General features: G+C 40.5%; 1 protein-coding gene across 1 annotated transcript in view; it reads left to right on the forward strand.

Moving 5' to 3' along the window:
- Window positions 1-20,849, forward strand: part of LOC126175251 (juvenile hormone esterase-like) — an 80,207-nt gene extending 59,358 nt beyond the window's left edge. Inside the window, exons 9-10 of the mRNA XM_049921892.1 lie at window positions 5,275-5,407; window positions 20,269-20,849. Of these exons, the coding sequence (XP_049777849.1) occupies window positions 5,275-5,407; window positions 20,269-20,437 (302 nt within the window). The 3' untranslated portion in view covers window positions 20,438-20,849. The remainder of the gene's footprint in view (window positions 1-5,274; window positions 5,408-20,268) is intronic.
- Window positions 20,850-25,128: the final 4,279 nt, after the last annotated feature.

Raw genomic sequence — 25,128 nt, forward strand, 5'->3', positions numbered from 1 at the left:
TGTAGCTCCGTGGAGACGCTAATGCAGCATCTAGATCGGTACAGGAAGAATCAGTGCCAGAAAGGAACAACATTCACCATTGTTACATCAAGTACTGCAGCCAAACTTACTCCTTAGTCCTTGTTCATGTGTACAAGAAGCAGAATACAAGACGAAATTTGGACCCAGCCACTGTTCAGATCATGGTGAACTGTATTCCAAGAGGCTAAGAGGCAGCAGAGAGAACTATAACTGTAAGTTAAGTTAAGCGAAAAAGGAACTCTCGGAGCATGTGATAAGTAGTGCACAAGCAATCATAGTGGTAAGAGCAATTTTAAGTAAACAGCAGGTTAGAGCCAACTGGGTCAGCTGCAGTTGAACTTGTCACTCTAGTTTGACTGTGGATAATCTTGTTTAAGGCGGTCTGTGTGACAGGACCTTATTAATGGAGAGGGTATTGTAATATCCATCAACCGTATCTGGTCCGAGGTTGGAACTGAATTACAGGCAAGTGTGGGTTTCATGCTTTATAAAAAATAACGCAGCCAACGCGAGGCGGTCCTGTCTGGCATGATGTGGAGACAATTGATGCAGCACTACTCAAGTGGTAGATGCAATAAGCCTATCCACATTGGTGACCACCAAAATGATTGGTATACATGCCACGAGACAGAGAAAAGCCCAAACAACTGCAGCTCTGGAGCATATAAATACCTAGCCGTTTTGCACAAGAGTCACTTGTGTTGGTATTGTACCTCTATCAGCTTGGCGCTGTGTCGCTTGAGCACCATCAGGAGTGCTGTTTCTAGGCCATAGTTCGACTCTGCATCAGGGAAGGGCAGTCTACCCTGAGAACGCAGTATCTGGAGGTGCTGCACAATGTACAAGCACCAGCCCCGGTAAGTAGCTCGTTGCGCATTGATTAGGGACCAGTGGGTCACTGCCATTAAGTCACCGGCCTGACACCTTCTGGACAGTGCAGGGTGGGCTAGCCATGCCACAACGCATGTGGTCACAGCTAGCTGAGACCACCCAGAGCTGGAGTCACCACTGATGGAAGCAGTTGTGTCACAGGCCTGTGACTGCTTGGACGACGCAGTGCTCTGTCAACATTGTGGGATGCCGACCACAGAAGGCCACTTAATTCCGCTGCCAACCTGCCGCTTCCTCTACCGAGGTATGGTGGGATGCCATAATAGGGCATTTGAAATCATGGGCTGTTTAATTGGCGTAGCACGGCGCCCCCCAAACCATCGCCATTAATCACTTACGTAAGATTCGGTAATCACTAGAGTGCTCCTTAAGAGTTTCAGTTTGTGTGTGCACGTACATGTTTGACAATAACAAAGATTATGTGTAGAGTAGTTCTGTGTGACATTACTAAAGGATTGTTCTTTTATTCAGCCATGGTTTTCTTCTTGCTCAGACTGCACAAGACATTGTAATCGGCATACATTTTTAAGAACCGCAAAACAGAAATTAACCAATTAGTAATCATGACAACTTTCTTCAGCCTGATTCAGCTAACATATTCCAACTACCCACGAGAGAGTTGTCTGAAGGCTAAAGCTCGTATTGAGGAGGTAGGTGAACTTAGAAAAATTATGTGGAGGAAAAATCAGATTCGATGTTACAGCCAGACTGGGAAAGGAATTGTAAAACAATGCCACCCACTGGGGCCTTTTCTTGCCTGTGCTGATCGGCGGTGAGTCTCATAAGAAAAATACGTAATTTCAGTGGCGGGTGTCGCAGTTCTCATTTCAATTGCAGGGGCATCAAAAGAAGGGGTAAAATGTGGGTAAGAGGGGCTGTGACGACTTTCCCATTGTGTGACACGTCCACGGTGGCGTTGGACAGAATTGTGATGAAGTTTAATGCCAATTACATCATTAACCTACCTTATACGTGACATGAACTTCTGAGTCATGACCTTTTTCCCATGTGTAGACACTTTGCTGGTTGGAGTGTTGTGCAGGCCAAAGGTGACGTTGCAGGGAACTGTGTTTCTGCACCATTACAGAGGAAAGTTGTAGGAACATTTGAGTTAAATTTCAAGTTTATGCATCGCAATGGGAGAGAATCACTGGGTTTCAAAAATGTAATCCTTTAATTCTGTTGTGCAGTGTATATCCTCCTGACAACAAGTGTCAGACAAGCTTTGGAGTGATGCCTGTACAAATCTAAAATCTGTGGTGTAGTTGCTTATAAACCTTCTTCGAAAATAAAGCATACCACTCAGTGCACACCAGCAGACCAGTAGCCAGATCGTTTTCATCAAGTAGTCATGTAATCATACCTGTTCAAATTGTGGAATACTAGTAAGTACACTTGGAACTTGTAAGATGGGTTGCAAGCTCTGTATGCCACGTCAGGTAGCGGTGGATGCAAACTGTACCTTCAGCAATGTCAAATTAGGCACTCCTCAGATTCCTTGTACTGCAATTCATCTTCAGCTGATATTCTATGTAGCTGTAGCCGTATCCTAAAATTAGGTTACTGACAAACATGTGCCACATTCCAAACTGATGACATGCTGCCGGACTGCTCAGATTCATAGCATGTAGGTAAAAGCAGTCGCTGACATGGGACCGTGTGACGTCATGTGGTGCACTCTGAGCGATACTAGTGCTGAGTTTGATGTGGTTAGCCAGTCTGGGCTGATTCTCTGACATGGCGTGCACTGGATGGGGCAGCACATTGTGCGATGACCAGGAGTTGGTGCAAGCCAGTGCCTACGATACGACTTTCGTATTGGTATGTCGCAGCATGGGGACCAGGTGTTTAAATAAAGACACGAGTGAATACCTCTCCTATTCCTTTCCCTACTACACATGACAGTAACTGGTGTATGACAGTTGTACAGGCTGCATCAGTGTATTATACAGTTTTAAATTTAGGACAAGTGCCCTATAGTACTGACACCTAATGGGGTTCATATCAAGTGCCGCTGTATAGTTCGGACAATAGTGGACTTTCCATCATTTTAAACTTAGGGTGAGTAGATTTTGAATTTCGCGCCATTTTAAAACTTAAGACAAGCGAATTTTGTAAATTTTCCAGCCATTTAAAACTTAGAAGTGAGCTGTTGGGTTTGAAACTTAAGGTAGCTGGTAGGGTGTTAAATTATTTCAACTGCGATGTCACAGTGGTGAGGGAAAATGTGGGCTCATGATTTTTTAATTTAAATAATTTAATCCTTATGGCATGTGTGTTGGCCATTTTGTATTTTCTGCCAAACTAAAACCTAGGGTGACTACTTTATAAATGGTGACAACAGAGGGAAAAACTCAGGAATTTTTACGTGACTTGATTGCTATAAGCATAATTTGAGGTCGTTACAGGGCTGAGCACATAGTAGCAAACATGTAAACCTAGATGTTTAGCGCCTCCACCTTAAATCATCATCATTTAAACATGTTAGGTAGGTCAGCAGACTGATTACTTTCCTTTTTTTCCTAGACTGGCGTCTTTTGTCTAACAGACAGGCTTCGACATGGAGGAGAAGTAAACGTGCTTCGTCTCACGTGAGTGAAGCCAGATGGAAAAACCCAAAAATCATCTTACATTCTATATTTACTACAGTGAACTACTTCCATCAACATGACGCTGCACCATCTTGGATTTCCTGCCAATTTATGATTAGGACAATAACCCTACTTCCACAGTCATATCATCGGAATGGGAAAATCCAGTAGCACAATTTGGTTACTTTTGAATTTTCACCAGTTTTTGAATTTCTTAACATTTTTTACATAGGACAATTGACCTACATCAGAAGATGTCAGGGGAGGGAGAGAGGGAAAACTGGCAACAGTACACGATGTCATAGGGGAAGGGTGGAAAAATCTGATGACTCTTCGATGATGTCATCAATGAGCTATTTCACATCATACACTCACAGCCCATCTACTAACATCTCAAAAGTTAGTTCCTTCAGAACCAGGCTATTTTCTCTGGTGAATAACCCCTTCCACAAAACAAACAATCACAAAAACATATACATAATAGCGAGAAACCTCATAGCTTTTATAGCTATTTTCCGTCATATAGGGTGGTGCTGTAGTGGGTCTCAAAAATTTGTCATTCCAGGAGCAGCTGGGATAACAGGTAATTTTACGGCTTTCAAATCCTCATTAATACGCTTTAGATGTGTCGCTTGCTTTGTTCAGTGGATGTATTGCAGTGTGTGCACGTGACTTACGGTGAGAAATTGTAATTTTGTCAATGTAGTGGGGATACCTTCTGGATTCTGGACAGACACATCCAAACACGAGGCTAGAGTTTCTATTCTCATTAAAAGGAATAGCTGCACTGGACCGGCCAACCTCTCCCTCAATGGCACTGGCAGCAGCCACGCTGGTCACGCTTGTGGATGTTGTGCACCAGGCTGCGTAAGCCATTGGCCACCATTTGTCTTAAAACACCTTTATGTAATCCACACGTGAGTGTGGCCACGTGAGTATTAAATTAGTTATAGGAAGTGGTGGAGCAGCAATGGTCAGTAAATTGCTTAAAGTGAGAACCCCGCTCTCATAGTACTAAATTGTTCTAATAAAGTGGCGTGCACTAATGCCAATGCTCATAGCAGCGCTAGAGTATTTAAACAAATTGACAAAGTACCAGACTTTCAAGAACCTTTCTGAAGTTCCATGGATCTTTATCAGTTGTTTAAATTTTAAAGAAGTATGCCGCCACAGGCACAACAGGGGGAGTGAGGGGGCTAATGACGGAGGGACAGACGGAACGATGTAAATCATCACGACGCACGTAAACAGACCCCAAATTAGACTAGAAACTGGTGCCTTCCTCTGCTTAAGTACCTGCGTCTGCTATATCAATGATAATCATTATACTGTGTGATGCACCAACATGAAATATCTTGTGTACTATCTACTTTTCTCGTTACTTCTAGTTTTTGCTTCAAGTAATCAAATGTAAGGATTTTAAGCCTAACGATGTAATTTAAAATGCTTTGGAAAGTTACGTTCATGCTCCTACCTTTTCATTTTCAGTAGAGAAGGGACTGGTTTGGTATATGTTTCTGAAATAAGATGTAAGTTAATAACTTTCAACCTGGCTCTTTAGAGAAACTAACTGACAATAACAGCAGGATACATACTCTATAAGCAATGTGTCCAATGCAACTTAAACTCCTAAAGACGAAATGCAATAGCATATGATATAACTGAAAGCTAAAACAATTTTCACTACTGGGGAATCCAGTATTATTGTCTATTTTTATTTTAAACTGTGTTGTCTTCACCTAGGAGAACCGTTATTGTTCACTTGTTCCAGGTGTCACTCACTCGGGTGAACTACCATTCCTATTCTTGAGAAAGGATACCGAGTACAATTTGGATCCCAACTCAGAAGAGGATAAAGTACGCAGGAATATACTCCGATACTGGACCAATTTTGCTAAATATGGGTAAGTGTAGATTCTGATATACACCTTATATAACTTTTAAAATATTTAGTCTCTCATTAGCATACACGAATTGCGAACCTTCTACCATATAACTAAGGGAAGGTGATATCATACAAAATATTAAACTCTGTTCCTGCATTTGTAGAATGAGCTACACAGAAATAGCTCTTCACTTTTAATTTAAATTCATCTTTGTCTGCAGGCAGAGTGGCATTGGCTTTGTTCATCAGACCCCATATCTCACTACGACTAAGTGTCTTTATATCCCAGGAGTCTACAGCATCTCCACGACTGAATAAATTTCATCTTACTTCCTTTGTCAGTTTTCGACTGACTGTATGCTACAACCAATGTGTATTTAGGGACGTCCTGCTTTCCATGCGTGTTGTTAAACAGAAGCATTCAAGTGAGTGGTGTTTATGCTTTTGCTCTGAATTTGGCCTCTATGGTGTCATGAAGATGAAACAGAGAAATAATCTTGTGATTTTAGTGCACAGGTCCTGATTTAAGGGGCTGAGTGTGAGAATATTTCCCTAATCAGTCAGGAATGTTCAACAATTATACATTATCACACACACTTTAAGGAAATCCTCATCAGTGAGGCGAAGCATGATATTCCCGTAGAGTTATGCAAATGTCTTCATATAATTCACAAACAATTCTAGCACACGTGTACACGAACAATTCTGAACGAGAATGATAATAATATGGAGATTATTTCAGTTGACTGAAGCCTGAAACAGAATTTTAGTTCTGTTGTCAGAGAGACTGTATGCAATAGGTGGGACAGAAACTATGCTTCAATTAAAAATGCGTCCAAGCATTATAATTTCAAAATGACTCATTTTTTACTATCTCTTTCATTTCCTGTTGTAGTTACGTTCACATTTAAGAGGCAATGCTAACTAATTTCAAACATATTGCTTCATTATCAAACCATTACTTATGTTAAAATTATGCATTTTGCCGAAATGTAAAATACAAAGTATATAGACAACTTTCTAGCCATCTCTAATGAACTCTTGTCTTTTGCACAGACAGAAGGCTAGTAAACTGTTCATATTCTATAATATTTTGCATTTTACATTTTTACTGATGATGAAACTTTAATGTAGGTAACAGTTTGCAAATGAACGACATTTTCGAAACTAGTTCTCAATAACTCAAAATTAATGTGAACGGAAGTACGAAAGAAAATTAAAGAAACATTGAGATTAAATAAAGTTTCTTGTCCTTCTGACAATGCGGTGTTTTAATTCCTCAAAGGAATCATCGTTGTAGTAAATAATGTTCTATTTCTGTATACATAACTAAGTAATAAACTTTAAGTAGTACTTACTTACGGTTTCCGACAAAGATACGACCTCATGATATGGCGTTAGAGATGTTTGTCACACTCGAGTTTTCACAGATGTTTCCCTTCTTATATGGTTTTCTCGTAATCCATTTCCTAATGTATAGGGACTTCAAGCGTATAAATAATGCTACCGACGAATGGGAAGAAGTATTGTGGTTTTAATGTTGAAACCTTCCCGTCTCCTCTATACCTCTTTTGTTAATGATAACCTTCCCTTTTACGATAACCTATGTAACCTTCCCTTAGGATTTCTATCTCTTGCTTAATAATAACAAATGAAATCTTCCCTTTGGAATTTATTCTCTTTCTCAATCTTCGCAAACAATTTTAATTGCTGCTTATTAAAAGTGATTTCCTGATTATTTCGACGAAACATAGACTGTGTCGTAGTCGTGGCCCTCAGTCGTTATCTGCAATAACCCAAAACTGTTCCTTACCTTTTTTACTGTTACTGGATCGCCATCTGACTGCTACCTCGAACTGCAACATGAATATACTTGCCGGCCGGATGGCCGAGCGGTTAAAGGCGCTACAGTCTGGAACCGCACGACCGCTACGGTCGCAGGTTCGAATCCTGCATCGGGCATGGATGTGTGTGATGTCCTTAGGTTAGTTAGGTTTAAGTAGTTCTAAGTTCTAGGGGACTTATGACCACAGCAGTTGAGTCCCATAGTGCTCAGAGCCATTTGAACCATTTGAATATACTTACTCTGTTTTACTATACTCTATTAGCTGCTGGTGGGCTTTCATAACAAGTGGCTGTATTTATTACCAAAGCTGACGTTATTCTTTAATAGCAAAGCTGACGTTATTCTTTAATAGCAAAGCTGACGTTATTCTTTAATTAATTTGACTGAAGTTACGTAATTCATAGTTTAACTTTTTCTTGACAACAATAAAATTTTGCAAAGTTTTACATTGGTGGTTTTTGGGTTGGATTATAATTAGAAATGCAATATTGCTGGCAAAAGTTAATTATATTCTGAATGAAATGATTTTACTAACGTTCAAATGGGTCTTACTTTTTACAATAATCTTACAACTAGCAATGCGCAAACATACCTTCAGTAGTCTTGAGTTTCTCAAAAAATTAATTCAAAAATATTAGTTCCTCTTATTATAATAGTTAGCTGATGTCTCTGTACATCAGTTTATAATCTCTTGTAAATCATAGCTAGTGGCTGGCAGGCACACCGCTCCTCTCAACATCTCGCTTCAGACCTGCTACCGACTCGCTTCACTTCTCGCTTAATACTGACTTCCTACGAACGCTAAAGTGCGGTCTGTCCTGCCAACAATGCTTTCTGGTGCAGACAATCCCTGCTACCATTATAAAATGTATCAATGCGCGGTCTTTCCTGCACTTTTCTTAAAATGTATCCATACGCGGCCTCTCCCGCCCTTTTTTAAAATTATATCAATTTGCGGTCTCTCTTCTCAACAATACATTTGTGCAGACATTCCAACATGACAAATATTAATTGGTCCTACTTAATCCTTTTAATAAAATATAAACATCTTTCATAAATTGTGGTTTGACAATAGACACGTCTTACATAACCCTCCACTTGGTTTCCTTAAAATTTTCCTACGTCGTTAAGTCATTTGGACTTGACGTGAGGAGAGAATTTGATTATAGAAATATGTGTAGTAATAAGTAAGTTAATTATAGAATATTTCTTTCAACAAAACACATACATATACTGCCATAAGAATTTGTTTTCCTATGTCTAACAAAGAGAATATTCAAAAGAGTATACATCAAAATATACAAATAATATGAGTCAGTAAGTTGGATGTGTACATCAGGTAATAAAAGTTATTTATATTTCTAATAGTAATGGCTGGCAAAAATTAGAACATAGTTTATGTTTCATTATATATTGGCATCTACCATATTCAAGGACGAAAAAAAAAAAAGGAATTGGATAGCATGGTCAAAGCACTGGCAACTGTCTGGGAATGCACTCAAAAGTCCGTTTCTTTCCCTCACATAGCACAATACCAGGTTTCGCCATGTGATTCCGTCGTCTCTTTGATCCATAGTTTTAGTGTAACCAAACACTAAGTTAACCGTCGAATTGCCTGAGTTGCCGCAGCTACATCAGGTACAAGTTCCAACTCCAATTGTCCATTAGTAGTGATGGTGTGCATCTTGGTATGCAAGCACCTGTTGACGTACATCATGACTGTAGTGTGCATCTTGGTATGCCGATACCTCATAGAAAACATCGTAGATTGAAGTAACGTGGGCGACTATTCAGTTTGTTTGTGCTCCATAACCATGGGCATGCACAGGAATTAAGATACAGGTATAATCATTTTGTCAAAAGGTTCACGGATATGGTTGATACCGTTATTACCAAATTTTACATCATCTCTTTCCTCTGTGCTCACAAAAATTATCTTTACCGTATTCTTATTTTACGTTTGAAAGGACAAAATATGTCACCTAGTGTGACTGTATAAAAAGTTTATAGTTTTAAACAATTACATAAAAAAACACATTTTCCATCTGTAGTGAATTCAGCCTACAGTACATATGACATTACGTGACAGTCAATAACATAAACAAATATTTCTGTAAGTTGAATTTAGTAGAACATTTAGGCATCAACATTTTAAATAAAATAGACAAGTACCTTCATACGAACTATGTCACTTTCTGTGATTTTATGATATACAGTTCTTTTAAATTCATCATAATCTGATGCTCATATAAATAACTGCATAAAGACACTGTTATATTACTTAACAGTTTGTGAATTCACAGTTTTTGAAATATGAAAGTACATTTTTGACAAAATATGTCACTTTCTGTGACTCCAGTATGTTTGGTAATGTGTTCGTCAGTTACGAGTCATATCGTCAGTCGACTATATATTGTGTTTGAGTTGTGTAGCACACATCGTCATTGTTATTTAAGAGAAAACATTTGTATTTTACTTAGAATGCGAATCGGTATGCTGACATTTGGTGTGATCTGTTTTTCCTATGTACGTATCTGGTGTAAAAGATATCATGTTCAACGCAGAAAAATTTTTTCGAATAGCAAAGTACATATAGTAAGCAATTTAGTGTGGTTTCTCCATCCGTAGTGTTGCGCTGCGCTGTGTCACCTGTTATCAAAACAAACCATTACTATATTATATTCCTAACATACTAACATCTTCATTCTTCTCTCTCCTTTGTACCTCGTGTCATCTCTCTGCATAGCCTATAATAAAATATTCATTGTTAATAATCATCAGCGCACGGCGTGACTTCAATATCTCTCTGTATTACCTATAACAAAATATTCATGGTTAATAATCGTCAGCACACGGCATGACTTCAACATCTCTCTGCATCTGGAAAATCGCGTCAGCTCTCGGCATGACCTGTAAAGCATTTATCCACATTTCTCCATATTCAATACTTATATTATAATTAAAACTACGTTTATTTTGTTGAACTATGACAGCAATGCTGCATTGCTACTACTGTATGAAAATTATTTGTACATGTTATACATTTACATTTAAAGTAGTCCTGTTAATTGCCTCACTTACCTTACACAATGTGAAATAAATGTCCTGCAAGAACGCTTCTAAGACTGCTATTAATGTTCAGTATATTTATCTGCGGTCGAATCGAGGTGACCTGTTGTGCACCTAAATAACCCATTAGTAGCTCACTGTATTCGGGCTTGCTGGAATGTGTCAAAAAGCTCATGGTTATACTCTGTCAATATGTATCTCTGTAAGAAGGTTTTTCTATTTTAAGAATTTCTTTATGTTTGACATATGATGGTTTCCTCTCGATTTTTTTGTTCTGGGTGTCTCAATGTGTACTACACTAGCGTGCGGAATATTTCGAATTCTGTACGGTCCTGCGTATAGAAGTTCAAATTTTTTGCATCGTTTCTTCCATTTATGTGGCAGATAATGGGTACGAACTAGTACCTTATCGCCAATCTCGTACTTGCGTAATCTACTTACCTGCTTCTGCTGTCTCTTCGGACGATCTGCAGCTCGTTTAATGTTCGCTAGTGCCATGTCTATTATCTCACAATGACGAAGTCTACGCTTCTTTGGAAAAGTAATCATTTCAGTAAGTTTATTCGGTGGGTCTTTATTCGTAAGTATTACAGTTGGTGAGAGCATCGTTGACTCATTAGGTATTGCATTTATTACTTCCTGAAACTGTGAAATGTATTCGTCCCATGTTGTATGCTTTCTGTGGCAATAAATTTGTTTAATGCTTTATAATGAAAGAATTTTCTAAAGTAATTAATAAGGCCTAAAAATTTCCGAAGTTCCTTCTTATTTGTTGGCACGTTGATATCTTTCAATGCTTGCAATTTGTCGGAGTCTGTTGCAATACCTGTTTGTGAAATGATATGACCTAGAAATTTTATTGAGGCTTTTCCAAATTCAGATTTACGGAGGTTTATAGTTACACCGTTCTCCTCGAATGTATTCAGTAATGTTGAAGCGTGTGGTTGTGCTGTTCCCAGTTTTCTGCTGCGATTAGAATGTCATCTACATATGTAGTAATTTTGTTTTTAAGATCCTGTGGGAGAATTGTATTCATGCCTCGTATAAAGGCTGCAGACGAAATCGTTAGTCCAAACGGAAGTTTACAAAATTGGTAACATTCACCAAAGCAAAGGAATGCCGTATACTTTCGGCAATTTGGATGGAACTAGATTTGCCAAAATCCTGGTTTGAGATCGAGGGTGGTATATATAGAGGTGCCATGAAACTTTTGCAGTAACTCTTCTAACGTCTGTGGTCGGTCAGTTTCTGTAATGATTATTTTATTAACCCCATGTGAATCTAAAACTAAACGGAGTGATCCAGCCTTCTTTTCAACGATGTGTAATGAATTTATATATTGGCTTGCTGCTGGTTCAATTATACTCTGATCAGTCATTGCTCATAACTCTTTTTTAACTGCTTCTGTGTATATATGCGGGATTGGATAGTGTTTTGCTTTGAAAGTCTCGTGTGGTTTCACCTGAAATTCGTACATAAATCCTGTCATCGTTCCTCGAACATTGTTAAAAACTGTTTTATGTTGCACAAGAATATTTTCTAATTCTGTGCGCTCTGTGTCATCTTTTGCTATACTGTCTCCAACCCAGCGTGTAATTGTCTCTAATACATTGTACTCCTGTTCCTCTGCCATGTCGTTATGATGTGTATTCGTGTTTAGTGTAAGATAACAATCGTTATTCTTAGAATCTGCAATAATCTCGATCCTGTGCAAATTTTGTTCTTCTGAGGATACTGTGTTTTGAAATCTCACTACCACTTCACTGTCTTCTTTCTGTAATGTTAGGTATGACGATTTAAAGTCAATCTTTTTGTCGTACTTTAGGAGAAAATTCATTCCTAATATTATATCAGTTGTTAAATGTGGAACTATCCAACAATTGCTGTGGAAAGTTTGCCCTGCAAAAACAAACGTTAATTGTGTCTGTCTTTTGACTTCAATGATTTTTCCTGGAAATGCTCCCTTAAATTTAGTTTTGTGTAATGAGAATACTGGGTAATCATTATTGCTATTGCATCTGTTAAATGTGTCTTCGTTAATTACGCACATTGGTGAGCCTGAATTAATTATTGCTGAAATATTTTGTGACTTTAAATTTATCAGGGTTATTGGGTGGCATATAGTTTTCTGCATGATCGGTTTTTCGTGTAACAATGTGTCTCGCACGTCGTCGAATGTAATGGCATTCTTATCGTTATCTTTTCTCTGTCCTTATCCATAGTGTCGTCATTTAGAGATTCATCACAGGCTATCTCTTGTCATAAATGTTCTGACATTTCATTTTCTGTTGGGGAGTGTTGTGTGTTTTCTATGAGCTGTACTGTTCTACCGTTTTGATTATTAGCGGTAGGTGGCGGATGAAATCTTGTGTCTGGTACATTCATACGATAACTTGGTTGTTGTTCACTGTTTGAATTTCTATGAAAATTATCATTGTAGAATGTCCTTTGCGGTCGGTGTTCGTTTTCTCTCCTTCTGTCGTCATAACTGTGGTTATACGGCGAGGCACGCATGTTTCTCTGAAAATGCTGTCTTTGTTCGTTTTGTGCATTTTGCGGCTGACCCATGTAATTGTTTGCACCTGTCGCATTTTCTTGGCGATGAGTCATGTGAAAGTTTGACCAGTCTGGCATTTCCTGATGTATATGTGTCGTGTTATTTGGATGGCATTGTTATTGTCTTGAATTGTAATGTACATTGTTATTATACTGCTGTTCATTGAATCCCTGTGTGTATTCTCGATTAAAGTTTTCATTTTCGCTGCGAAAGCGTTTATTATGATTGATATTGCCAAATCGTGTTTGCTCAAAATTAGTATTGTTTGTCTGGTTTGCGTTATATCGTGAAACGTTCTTATTAACAAACGCATAATCTGCCTGGTGTACCTCTAGCAATTGCAGGATGTCTCTAAATGCGTACACACTGCCCTTTTGCTGGCCTGTTAATAATGACACTTTCAATGCTCTGGGGAGTTTTGAAATACACAGCTGTATTAATGCGGATTGACTGTATGGCTCATTGAGGTATTGGTTTTGTTTAACCATATACTCGAAAAATTCTGTGATTGTTGGGAAAGTAGAATTCTCGAAATTTGGCAGAATAATTAGCAGCTCTTTAATGCTACTCTGTGTGGTATCTGACCAATATGCTGCTATAAATGCTTCCTGGAATGCTTCTACTGAAAAACACTGTCTAGCAATTGGTCGCATTCTTCTTGCTGGTTCCCCTTCAAGAAAACCAATAATAAATTCTAGCGAGTGCTGTATTGAATTGTTGGATCCAGTCCAGTGGATGTATTTGCGTCCAGTCGTTTTTAAGTGTTTTAAACTTTCTCACTGAAAGGAAATGCTTGTGGTTGAAACCGTCATATCTTTGTGTGTAATTATTTTCGTAATGTTGTGAATATGAATTTGTGTGTATTTCTGCCTGGTTAAGATCTCTTACTCTCTGAAGTCTTCCGACATTATGTGTACTGTGCATCTGAGGCATGTCGTAATGGTGTGTGTTCTGTTGGAACTGATGGTTTGCAGTTGTTTCTTGTGTGTCAGCTATCCTTTGCTGTAAAGAATTGATTTTCGGATGTAACAAATTATTACGTGATTCTAGGTCTGCGATTGTTTGTTGCACATTTGTAATTTGCGTATCTTTACTATTAGAAATCTGTTGAACTGAGATTGGTGTAATGCCATCTGATTTACTGTTATTGGTAGTATCTAACAGGTCTATTCTTGTAGTGAGTTCGTTGATCTTTTCTGTCAATTCGTTTCGTAATTTACGATTACTTTTGGTTACTTTCTTGATTGATTTCTATGTGTTCCATTTTGTCAGTTAGCGTCAGAACTTTTTCTGTTAATTTATCGCTAATATTCTGGATTTCAGTGGTGTAGAAATTTTCGCCTCTATTGTATGTGATTGGATTTCCGTAAGCCTCTCTTTTATTTGAATATTTGTCTCCTTAACCGTTTCGATTTCTTCCGAAATCGAGTGTATGTGATTGTCTACGTAAATTTTTCCCTGAGCAAACACTTTCTTTTTGTCGTCCTGTCGCTGTTTATTAATTGTTTGTGATAGTTCTTTTCGTTCTTTATCCTGCGATCGCACCAGTTTGCGGTGACGTATAGCAATGCGTCTTAGGAGTACTGGTGCACAAGTTATGCAGGAGAGGTTGAAAGAATTCTGCTGAAACCCTTTCATAAGTCAAATGAAACTAAATGGTTCAAGAGACCTTTTCGAGTCTCTAACATCTATGACGTAAGTATATATGCAGACTGAAGCGACAAATGCAAACTTGTACCAAATGGTTCAAGAGACCTTTTCGAGTCTCTAACATCTATGACGTAAGTATATATGCAGACTGAAGCGACAAATGAAAACTTGTACCTTTCCCACACCCGGATATGGGTGGACACTCTCGAACAAGGGAATATGAAACCAGTCTTCCAGAGCTGCCGGTTAGTGAAGGACGCATTATATAAACACTCCTCTGGTATCATGGGCTAAGGTCCACAGTAAAATGTAATTTATTCTGATATTAAAGCTCATTCTTTCAAATTCTTGCAGAATTAGATGGGTATTTCGCGATCCAGTACGACTTCTATTTTTTCTTATAAGAAATCATGAGAATAGTGCAATTTTAAGCGACGTGCCTTGCGAGATCAGGAAGACTGGTAGATGTGTGCCGTTAGGGATGTAATATGTATTAGAACATCGAGATTGCATCTAACTGAAATGTGTTGCCATATCTCATTTTTCTCCGCTTGCTGAGTAGTAAGTGCAGAATTTTTCGTGATTCGATTAGTTGCCTTTCTAAACGGTAGTCAAGATTCAGGCCACCAAAGTGGTAGTTATTTGAGTCCCAGTGCTTCATGACCTCGTTTAAACTGTATAACTCACAGTACCGGGTATTGGCCTCTGTAGCTCAGTGGTCGGCGCATGTGGCTACCGTCCAACAGGTCCAGGATGGAGATTTTCTCCCCTCAGGGACTGGAGTGTTGTATTGTCCTCATAATCATTTCATTGTCATGAACATGCAAGTCGCCCATTGTGGCGCCACCTGAAAGAACTTGCAACTCGGCGGCCGAACTATCCCAGGTGGGGTTTCCCAGTCATCAATGCCATGCGATCATTTCATTTCTTACACACTGGGTGAGGTGGCGTGGTCACCTGACCTTCATTTCTTACATATTCCGACCTCACCATCGTATTCTGCGTATCAAGATGCTTCATTAGAGCCCAAACTCCATAGGGTAGAGTAAATTTTACATATTTCCATTTAATAGAAATGCAAATCGAATAAATAAATCGCAAGTGATGACCGAGTTTAAAAAGTTGAGGCTGGTGTACACAACATTCAAGACACGACGGCCACAGGACTTTTTGTTTGGTGGGGGCAACCAGAGCCTGCAGGAAAGTCCGTAGGAGGGTGAGTTAGCAAGCAGCTGCACCAGCCAGCTGACTGCCCAGGCACCAAAACAGTTTTTGACAGAGTAAAGGGATAATGGCCTGTGTGTTCGCCTTAAAAGCAAAACCAGCTGTATTGTTTGGGAGAGCTGCAGCATACACATTTTTTGACGGACCTAGTGCGCAGTTTCAGAGTTCTCACAGGTGGACAGTAAACACCTAATGCAGGTGCTATATATATTTCCGGATTGGTCAGATTAAAAGGAGCGCCATTCTCCCGTTTGTAAGAGTAACGCTGATTGGCGGACTATTTCTGACACAATGAGCCAGAGGAGTGAGGGGAAGACAGCAGATGATATATCCTTTCGCTTTTTGCATGGAGAGGGGTCGTTCCGGTGACGCTCTTGAAGTAGCAACAGGTAGCAGGAGCGAGTGCGCTCGTGCGTGTATGCAGAGAGCGAGGAAAAATGTCTCTCCTCAATACTGCACTGAGAGAGCACCTGTGTGGCTAGCGAATCAGAGTGATACTTTATATTAAGTCACTCGTGATTAAGCGTTTGTTCTCTGTATTGGGCACGGCACTGACAGGATAGGTAAGATAGGTAGGTTACCAAGATAGGACAGTATCAGAATAGGTGATAGATGATAGTTAGGTATGACAGAGTCGCCATTTTCTGTTAATTTATGGGTTGCGCAACGGATTGATCTGACAAGTACCCGTTGGCTCCTGCATGAAGCAATTTCCACCCCACACTACTACAGAGGTCAGAGAGATGCTCCTAATGTACCAAAAAGAAATGCCTGAAAAACTTTCAGCAATAAATATCTTCTGGAGTCATCCGCCGTAAGGAAAAGACACAAAAATATTCTATTTTCTTACGTAACTAGTGGAATACTTGGGTACTGGAGTATAGCTAATTGATACACAAATTTCTGGGTTCTAGGAGGTTACCTCTTATGGATAGGAATCCCATTAATGAAATTTATATACAAAGTGTGGGAAAGCCCTTATATCCCTTTTCTTTAAGAATGTTATTTACTCGGCAGAATGACTAAGAGCCACACCTACGCAATTTGAAACTGTACCAAGCTTAATGATTAATAACTTACGTGTGAAATTACTACTTATGTTTTAGTTTTCTTTGTTACTGGTAATCAAGATTCTGGCCATCAGCAAGCAACGTGCTACTTTTTTGAGTCCACTTCTTCATGAGCTCACATAAACGTAAAAATTGTACTGTACTGAGTATAATGATTACTAACTTGCATGTGGAACTACTACCTGTCCCATAATATTCTTTGTAATTGGTAGCCTAAGAATCAGACCCTCGCAAACCACTCCTCCACTGAATTTCATTCCACCAGTAGTCAATTATCTAGCAACTGATACTGATTATTCGTTGCTATCCTGGCTACATACATAGGGTGGCCAGAAACAGTCTGAGAACCAGTCAGGTTGTCGTGCGCGCAAATTCAAGATCCCTGCTGGAGACAGTGTCACAAAATTTCGTTTGCTTTTCTCGGACCGAACAAACGAAGCTGAAATTTTTCACATCCGAAAAAGGCAAATTTTAACTGGTAAGGAGCATCTGAATAAGTGGTAACTAACGGACCCACAGATGTCTGTGAATTACCATGATAACTAACTCGGAAACAGCGTAACGTATCGCTTTTTCTTCTGAACAATTACACTCCTGGAAATTGAAATAAGAACACCGTGAATTCATTGTCCCAGGAAGGGGAAACTTTATTGACACATTCCTGGGGTCAGATACATCACATGAGCACACTGACAGAACCACAGGCACATAGACACAGGCAACAGAGCATGCACAATGTCGGCACTAGTACAGTGTATATCCACCTTTCGCAGCAATGCAGGCTGCTATTCTCCCATGGAGACGATCGTAGAGATGCTGGATGTAGTCCTGTGGAACGGCTTGCCATGCCATTTCCACCTGGCGCCTCAGTTGGACCAGCGTTCGTGCTGGACGTGCAGACCGCGTGAGACGACGCTTCATCCAGTCCCAAACATGCTCAATGGGGGACAGATCCAGAGATCTTGCTGGCCAGGGTAGTTGACTTACACCTTCTAGAGCACGTTGGGTGGCACGGGATACATACGGACGTGCATTGTCCTGTTGGAACAGCAAGTTCCCTTGCCGGTCTAGGAATGGTAGAACGATGGGTTCGGTGACGGTTTGGATGTACCGTGCACTATTCAGTGTCCCCTCGACGATCACCAGTGGTGTACGGCCAGTGTAGGAGATCGCTCCCCACACCATGATGCCGGGTGTTGGCCCTGTGTGCCTCGGTCGTATGCAGTCCTGATTGTGGCGCTCACCTGCACGGCGCCAAACACGCATACGACCATCATTGGCACCAAGGCAGAAGCGACTCTCATCGCTGAAGACGACACGTCTCCATTCGTCCCTCCATTCACGCCTGTCGCGACACCACTGGAGGCGGGCTGCACGATGTTGGGGCGTGAGCGGAAGACGGCCTAACGGTGTGCGGGACCGTAGCCCAGCTTCATGGAGACAGTTGCGAATGGTCCTCGCCGATACCACAGGAGCAACAGTGTCCCTAATTTGCTGGGAAGTGGCGGTGCGGTCCCCTACGGCACTGCGTAGGATCCTACGGTCTTGGCGTGCATCCGTGCGTCGCTGCGGTCCGGTCCCAGGTCGACGGGCACGTGCACCTTCCGCCGACCACTGGCGACAACATCGATGTACTGTGGAGACCTCACGCCCCACGTGTTGAGCAATTCGGCGGTACGTCCACCCGGCCTCCCGCATGCCCACTATACGCCCTCGCTCAAAGTCCGTCAACTGCACATACGGTTCACGTCCACGCTGTCGCGGCATGCTACCAGTGTTAAAGACTGCGATGGAGCTCCGTATGCCACGACAAACTGGCTGACACTGACGGCGGCGGTGCGCAAATGCTGCGCAGCTAGCGCCATTCGACGGCCAACACTGCGGTTCCTGGTGTGTCCGCTGTGCCGTGCGTGTGATCATTGCGTGTACAGCCCTCTCGCAGTGTCCAGAGCAAGTATGGTTGGTCTGACACACCGGTGTCAATGTGTTCTTTTTTCCATTTCCAGGAGTGTATTTCTCAGCACAACCCCCCCCCCCCCCCCTGCCACGTCCTTACAATATTTACAGATTCTTTCTGACCACCCTTTATATGTGGGAAGTTCTTACTAGTGACTGAGTTTTATACTTTCATCCCAGCTGATGAAAACTGGTGTATGGTAGGCTTAAAAGTATTTGGAATGCGTTCGTGTTTTCAGTCAGATTACATCTAGGTGAGGGAAAGTTACGTTTGTACGGTCTAGGAAAAGCAAACGAAATTTTGTGACACTGTCTCTGGCAGGTCTGTTGAATTTGCGCGCGCGACAGCCTGACTGGCTTTTCAGACTGTTTCTGGCCACCCTCTGTATGTAGAAAGTATAACAACGAATAATCAGTATCAGTTGCTAAATAACTGACAATCGGTGGAATGAAGTTCAGTGCAGGACTGGTGGGCGAGGACCTGAATCTTAGGCTACCAATTACAAATAACATTATGGGACATGTAGTAGTTCCACACGCAAGTTAATAATCATTATCAGCTGTGGCTGATCGCTTTATCTGTCGAATTTTAAATGAAGAAACTCTTTAAGAGAGTTCTCGAATACTTTTCGTTACATTGTGTATATGTTGAGGGATTGTGTACCATAGTAATATTCCATGTTCTTGTGCTTGTTCTCCAGGAACAAGTAAATTCAATTCATGCTGAATAAAATTCATGCTTATTTACTGTAGCCCCACCAATCATGATCTGTTCGTGTTCGAGTCCTTGTTGTAAGAGACCCCCAAAGTATAAATGGAAATCTTTAAACGTTTTGTGAATTGAAGAAAACGTTGTCCGTATGAATTAACTGAGAAAGTAGCAGAATACGATTGCAGTGCTCATGACTCGTCAATTTCTGCCCCCTCCCCCCCTGTACATGACTACTGAATGGCCAGATTATATTAATCTGCTTTACCTGCTGTGTACATAGAAAAGACAGTAATAAACATTTGAATACGAATATGATTTGCATGAACTTTGTATGAATGTCCTTAGATGGTCATGAAATCATAGTACAAAGTCAAAATAAAGAAAATAAATGAGAAAACGTGTAGTAGTCACTTTCGAAGCTTGCAAGATGTGAGAAAGATTCTGGCAGAAATGGAGAGTAGGTCGTTATCGCTAGAATTATACGGTCATGCCTGTAACCAAATGACAATGGTACTTTTTCTCTGGCACGGTACTAGAAATTTCTCGCCATTTTTATGCAGACAGTTTCAGCATCTAAACACAGATAGATATTCAAGGCATAATCGAAACAATTATGCGATCCTTAAGTAACTAAGTAATAAAAGATGTGCATTGCATTCACTTGGTATGTCAAAAAGCTAATAGAGGAAAATTTGATTTCACACAGTGACGAATGCAAAGTTTAAACAGCATTAGAGACGTCATAATGCGATAATACTCCTGTCAGTATTCTGACAATGGTTCCGTTTCTCCCCAGGACACCTACTCCAGAAGCGGACCCAGTTGTGTGGGAACCATACAACAACTCTAACCGCAGCTACATGCTGATGCAGGCCAACTTTTCACTGGCCCACGACAAGGACGCAGAACGGATGGACTTCTGGAACACCAACGTGCCGCTGCAGCCTTACGCCGATGAACTCTGACCGCCCAGTAGGAGATACATAAGCAAGCCAGTGGACTGATGTAATTACTGGATACATTAAAAAATCAAATAATATTGCTTGGCTTGAATTTTTTTCATGGCGTTGGCAGTAATATATGTTGTAACCATTTTATCACTACGATAATACTAGGAATGTGTAATTCAATAGCCATGTTTTTCTCTGACACGAAGTCTGAAAATATAATTAGTAAATTAACATTTGAAAACATTGTGTTGTGTCAGAATGGATGACAGGAAAATGAGGGGCAAAGTTTTTTATGTAAAGACTGATGTGTTTTTGAACTTGAGAGATATATGGATGCTTATGATTTTGACCGAACTTGTTGTATTTGACTCCACCAGGGTTTAGCTGGAATACAATAATTAAAATGATTAATTATTGTTTTGATCAATTACGTAGTATTCCTTCTCCCTTACTCCACCTCTCAATTTTTTACTACTGGAGCTAATTTTATTCGGCTTGTGGTTATGTAGTGGGAGAGGGAATAAACACTTTTATCATAAATGTGGCACACTGTGGATCAAATTATTGCTTTTTCACATCTGCTCTGGATAATTATGTGTGGAACATTCACTTGCTACTGTAACGTAATCAAGAAAGAAAGACTACTGTATCTGAACTTACTACTTTGCATCGTATTCAGAAAGTCAGTAACGAAATTCAAATGATCGTTACAGCACTGAATGTTGGTTACGTTATGCAGTGGATTTTTGAATACTGTTAATTAGAACAGGCGCGCGGCTAGCCCACGTTCTCTTAATCTCAGGGAAAAAATGTAAAATATTGCTTTAGTTTCACAGACCAGACCTTGCCACAAAATGTGAAAATGATAAAGTCTTTTTTTTTTTTTGGTCATCAGTCTACTGACTGGTTTGATGCGGCCCGCCACGAATTCCTTTCCTGTGCTAACCTCTTCATCTCAGAGTAGCACTTGCAACCTACGTCCTCAATTATTTGCTTGACGTATTCCAATCTCTGTCTTCCTCTACAGTTTTTGCCCTCTACAGCTCCCTCTAGTATCATGGAAGTCATTCCCTCATGTCTTAGCAGATGTCCTATCATCCTGTCCCTTCTCCTTATCAGTGTTTTCCACGTATTCCTTTCCTCTCCGATTCTGCGTAGAACCTCCTCATTCCTTACCTTATCAGTCCACCTAATTTTCAACATTTGTCTATAGCGCCACATCTCAAATGCTTCGATTCTCTGCTGTAACGGTTTTCCCACAGTCCATGTTTCACTACCATACAATGCTGTACTCCAGACGTACATCCTCAGAAATTTCTTCCTCAAATTAAGGCCGGTATTTGATATTAGTAGACTTCTCTTGGTCAGAAATGCCTTTTTTGCCATAGCGAGTCTGCTTTTGATGTCCTCCTTGCTCCGACCGTCATTGGTTATTTTACTGCCTAGGTAGCAGAATTCCTTAACTTAATTGACTTCGTGACCATCAATCCTGATGTTAAGTTTCTCGCCGTTCTCATTTCTACTACTTCTCATTACCTTCGTCTTTCTCCTATTTACTCTCAAACCATACTGTGTACTCATTAGACTGTTCATTCCGTTCAGCAGATCATTTAATTCTTCTTCACTTTCACTCAGGATAGCAATGTCATCAGCGAATCGTATCATTGATATCCTTTCACCTTGTATTTTAATTCCAGTCCTGAACCTTTCTTTTATTTCCATCATTGCTTCCTGGATGTACAGATTGAAGGCTACAGCCTTGTCTTGCACCCTTCTTAATACGAGCGCTTCGTTCTTGATCGTCCACTCTTATTATTCCCTCTTGGTTGTTGTACATATTGTATATGAACCATCTCTCCCTATAGCTTACCCCTACTTTTTTCAGAATCTCGAACAGCTTGCACCATTTTATACTGTCGAACGCTTTTTCCAGGTCGACAGATCCTATGAAAGTGTCTTGATTTTTCTTTAGCCTTGCTTCCATTATTAGCCGTAAGGTCAGAATTGCCTCTCTCGTCCCTTTACTTTTCCTAAAGCCAAACTGATCGTCACCTAGCGCATTCTCAATTTTCTTTTCCATTCTTCTGTATATTATTCTTGTAAGCAGCTTCGATGCATGAGCTGTTAAGCTGATTGTGCGATAATTCTCGCACTTGTCAGCTCTTGCCGTCTTCGGAATTGTGTGGATGATGCTTTTCCGAAAGTCAGATGGTATATCGCCAGACTCATATATTCTACACACCAACGTTGCCACTTCCCCCAATGATTTTAGAAATTCTGGTGGAATGTTATCTATCCCTTCTGCCTTATTTGACCGTAAGTCCTCCAAAGCTCTTTTAAATTCCGATTCTAATACTGGATCCCCTATCTCTTCTAAATCGACTCCTGTTTCTTCTTCTATCACATCAGACAAATCTTCACCCTCATAGAGGCTTTCAATGTATTCTTTCCACCTATCTGCTCTCTCCTCTGCATTTAACAGTGGAATTCCCGTTGCGCTCTTAATGTTAGCACCGTTGCTTTTAATGTCACCAAAGGTTGTTTTGACTTTCCTGTATGCTGAGTCTGTCCTTCCGACAATCATATCTTTTTCGATGTCTTCACATTTTTCCTGCAGCCATTTCGTCTTAGCTTCCCTGCACTTCGTATTTATTTCATTCCTCAGCTACTTGTATTTCTGTATTACTGATTTTCCCGGAACATGTTTGTACTTCCTCCTTTCATCAATCAACTGAAGTATTTCTTCTGTTACCCATGGTTTCTTCGCAGCTACCTTCTTTGTACCTGTGCTTTCCTTCCCAACTTCTGTGATGGCCCTTTTTAGAGATGTCCATTCCTCTTCAACTGTACTGCCTACTGCGCTATTCCTTATTGCTGTATCTATAGCGTTAGATACAGCGTTAGTCCTTCCGTATCCCACATCTTTGCGTATTGATTTTTCCTGACTAACGACTTGAACTTCAGCCTACTCTTCATCACTACTGTATTGTGATCTGAGTCTATATCTGCTCCTGGGTACGCCTTACAATCCAGTATCTGATTTCGGAATCTCTGTCTGACCATGATGTAATCAAATTGAAATCTTCCCGTATCTCCCGGCCTTTTCCAAGTATACCTCCTCCCCTTGTGATTCTTGAACAGGGTATTCGCTATTACTAGCTGAAACTTGTTACAGAACTCAATTAGTCTTTCTCCTCCATCATTCCTTGTCCCAAGCCCATATTCTCCCGTAACCTTTTCTTCTACTCCTTCCCCTACAACTGAATTCCAGTCGCCCGTGACTATTAAGATTTTCGTCCCCCTTTACATACTGCATTACCCTTTCAATAACCTGATACACTTTCTCTATGTGTTCATCTTCAGCTTGCGACGTCGGCATGTATACCTGAACTATCGTTGTCGGTGTTGGTCTGCTGTCGATTCTAATTAGAACAACCCGGTCACTGAACTGTTCACAGTAACACACCCTCTGCCCTACATTCCTATTCATAACGAATCCTACACCTGTTATACCATTTTCTGCTGCTGTTGATATTACCCGATATTCATCTGACCAGAACTCCTTGTTTTCCTTCCACTTCACTTCACTGACCCCTACTATATCTAGATTGAGCCTTTGCATTTCCCTTTTCAGATTTTCTAGTTTCCCTACCACTTTCAAGCTTCTGACATTCCATGCCCCGACTCGTAGAACGCTATCCTTTCGTTGATTATTCAATCTTTTTCTCATGGTAACCTCCCCCTTGGCAGCCCCTCCCGGAGATCCGAATGGGGGACTATTCCGGAATCTTTTTTCCAGTGGAGAGATCATCATGACACTTCTTCACTTACAGGCCACATGTCCTGTGGATGCACGTTACGTGTCTTTAATGCAGTTGTTTCCATTGCCTTCTGCATCCTCATGTCGTTGATCATTGCTGATTCTTCCGCCTGTAGGGGCAATTTCCCACCCTTAGGACAAGAGAGTGCCCTGAACCTCTATCCGCTCCTCCGCCCTCTTTGACAAGGCCGTTGGCAGAATGAGGCTGACTTCTTATGCCGGAAGGCTTCGGCCGCCAATGCTGATTATTTATCAAAATTTAGGCACTGGCGGGGATCGAACCCGGGACCGAAGACGTTTTGATTATGAATCAAAGACGATACCCCTAGACCACGGGTGCATAGTTATTCGTTATATATTTTGCGGGCACATGGAACATGTCGCACAGCACCTTCCAAATCAAACTGAGAAATGCACTGAATAATATGATATAGTCTGCCGGCGCTGCTGGAAGCTGTAAGAAAATGTTAAATATCATTATGTTACCTCGCTTTACCGGCGAGGTGACTGCGATGCCTGAAATAAATATTTTTTAAATGTGCGGCGTCTGCGGCCGTTGCCCTCGCAAATTGGTACAGCGGCTTCCGCTAAATTAAATGCTGAAAATGTCTAAAATATTTATGGGACGAATTGCTGGCAACTTTACAAATTATTTAAAAACATATTTGCTCAAACTCTATATATTCAAACAAAAATGCATTAATTTTACACACCTTTTTACAACAACTCGCCTAATGGCGGATCTCAAGCTTCACGATCAAAAGACTCACGGCTAGCATAGACATTTGCTTAACACGCGAATGTTACTCGTAACGAACCCCAAAGAGAACAAAGAGATTATTACAATGCTTTTTACTATTTATACATGTACTGAATTGTCCTTTTT

This window comes from Schistocerca cancellata, chromosome 3 (assembly GCF_023864275.1).
Source record: "Schistocerca cancellata isolate TAMUIC-IGC-003103 chromosome 3, iqSchCanc2.1, whole genome shotgun sequence".
In the NCBI taxonomy this organism is placed as follows: Eukaryota; Metazoa; Arthropoda; class Insecta; order Orthoptera; family Acrididae; genus Schistocerca; species Schistocerca cancellata.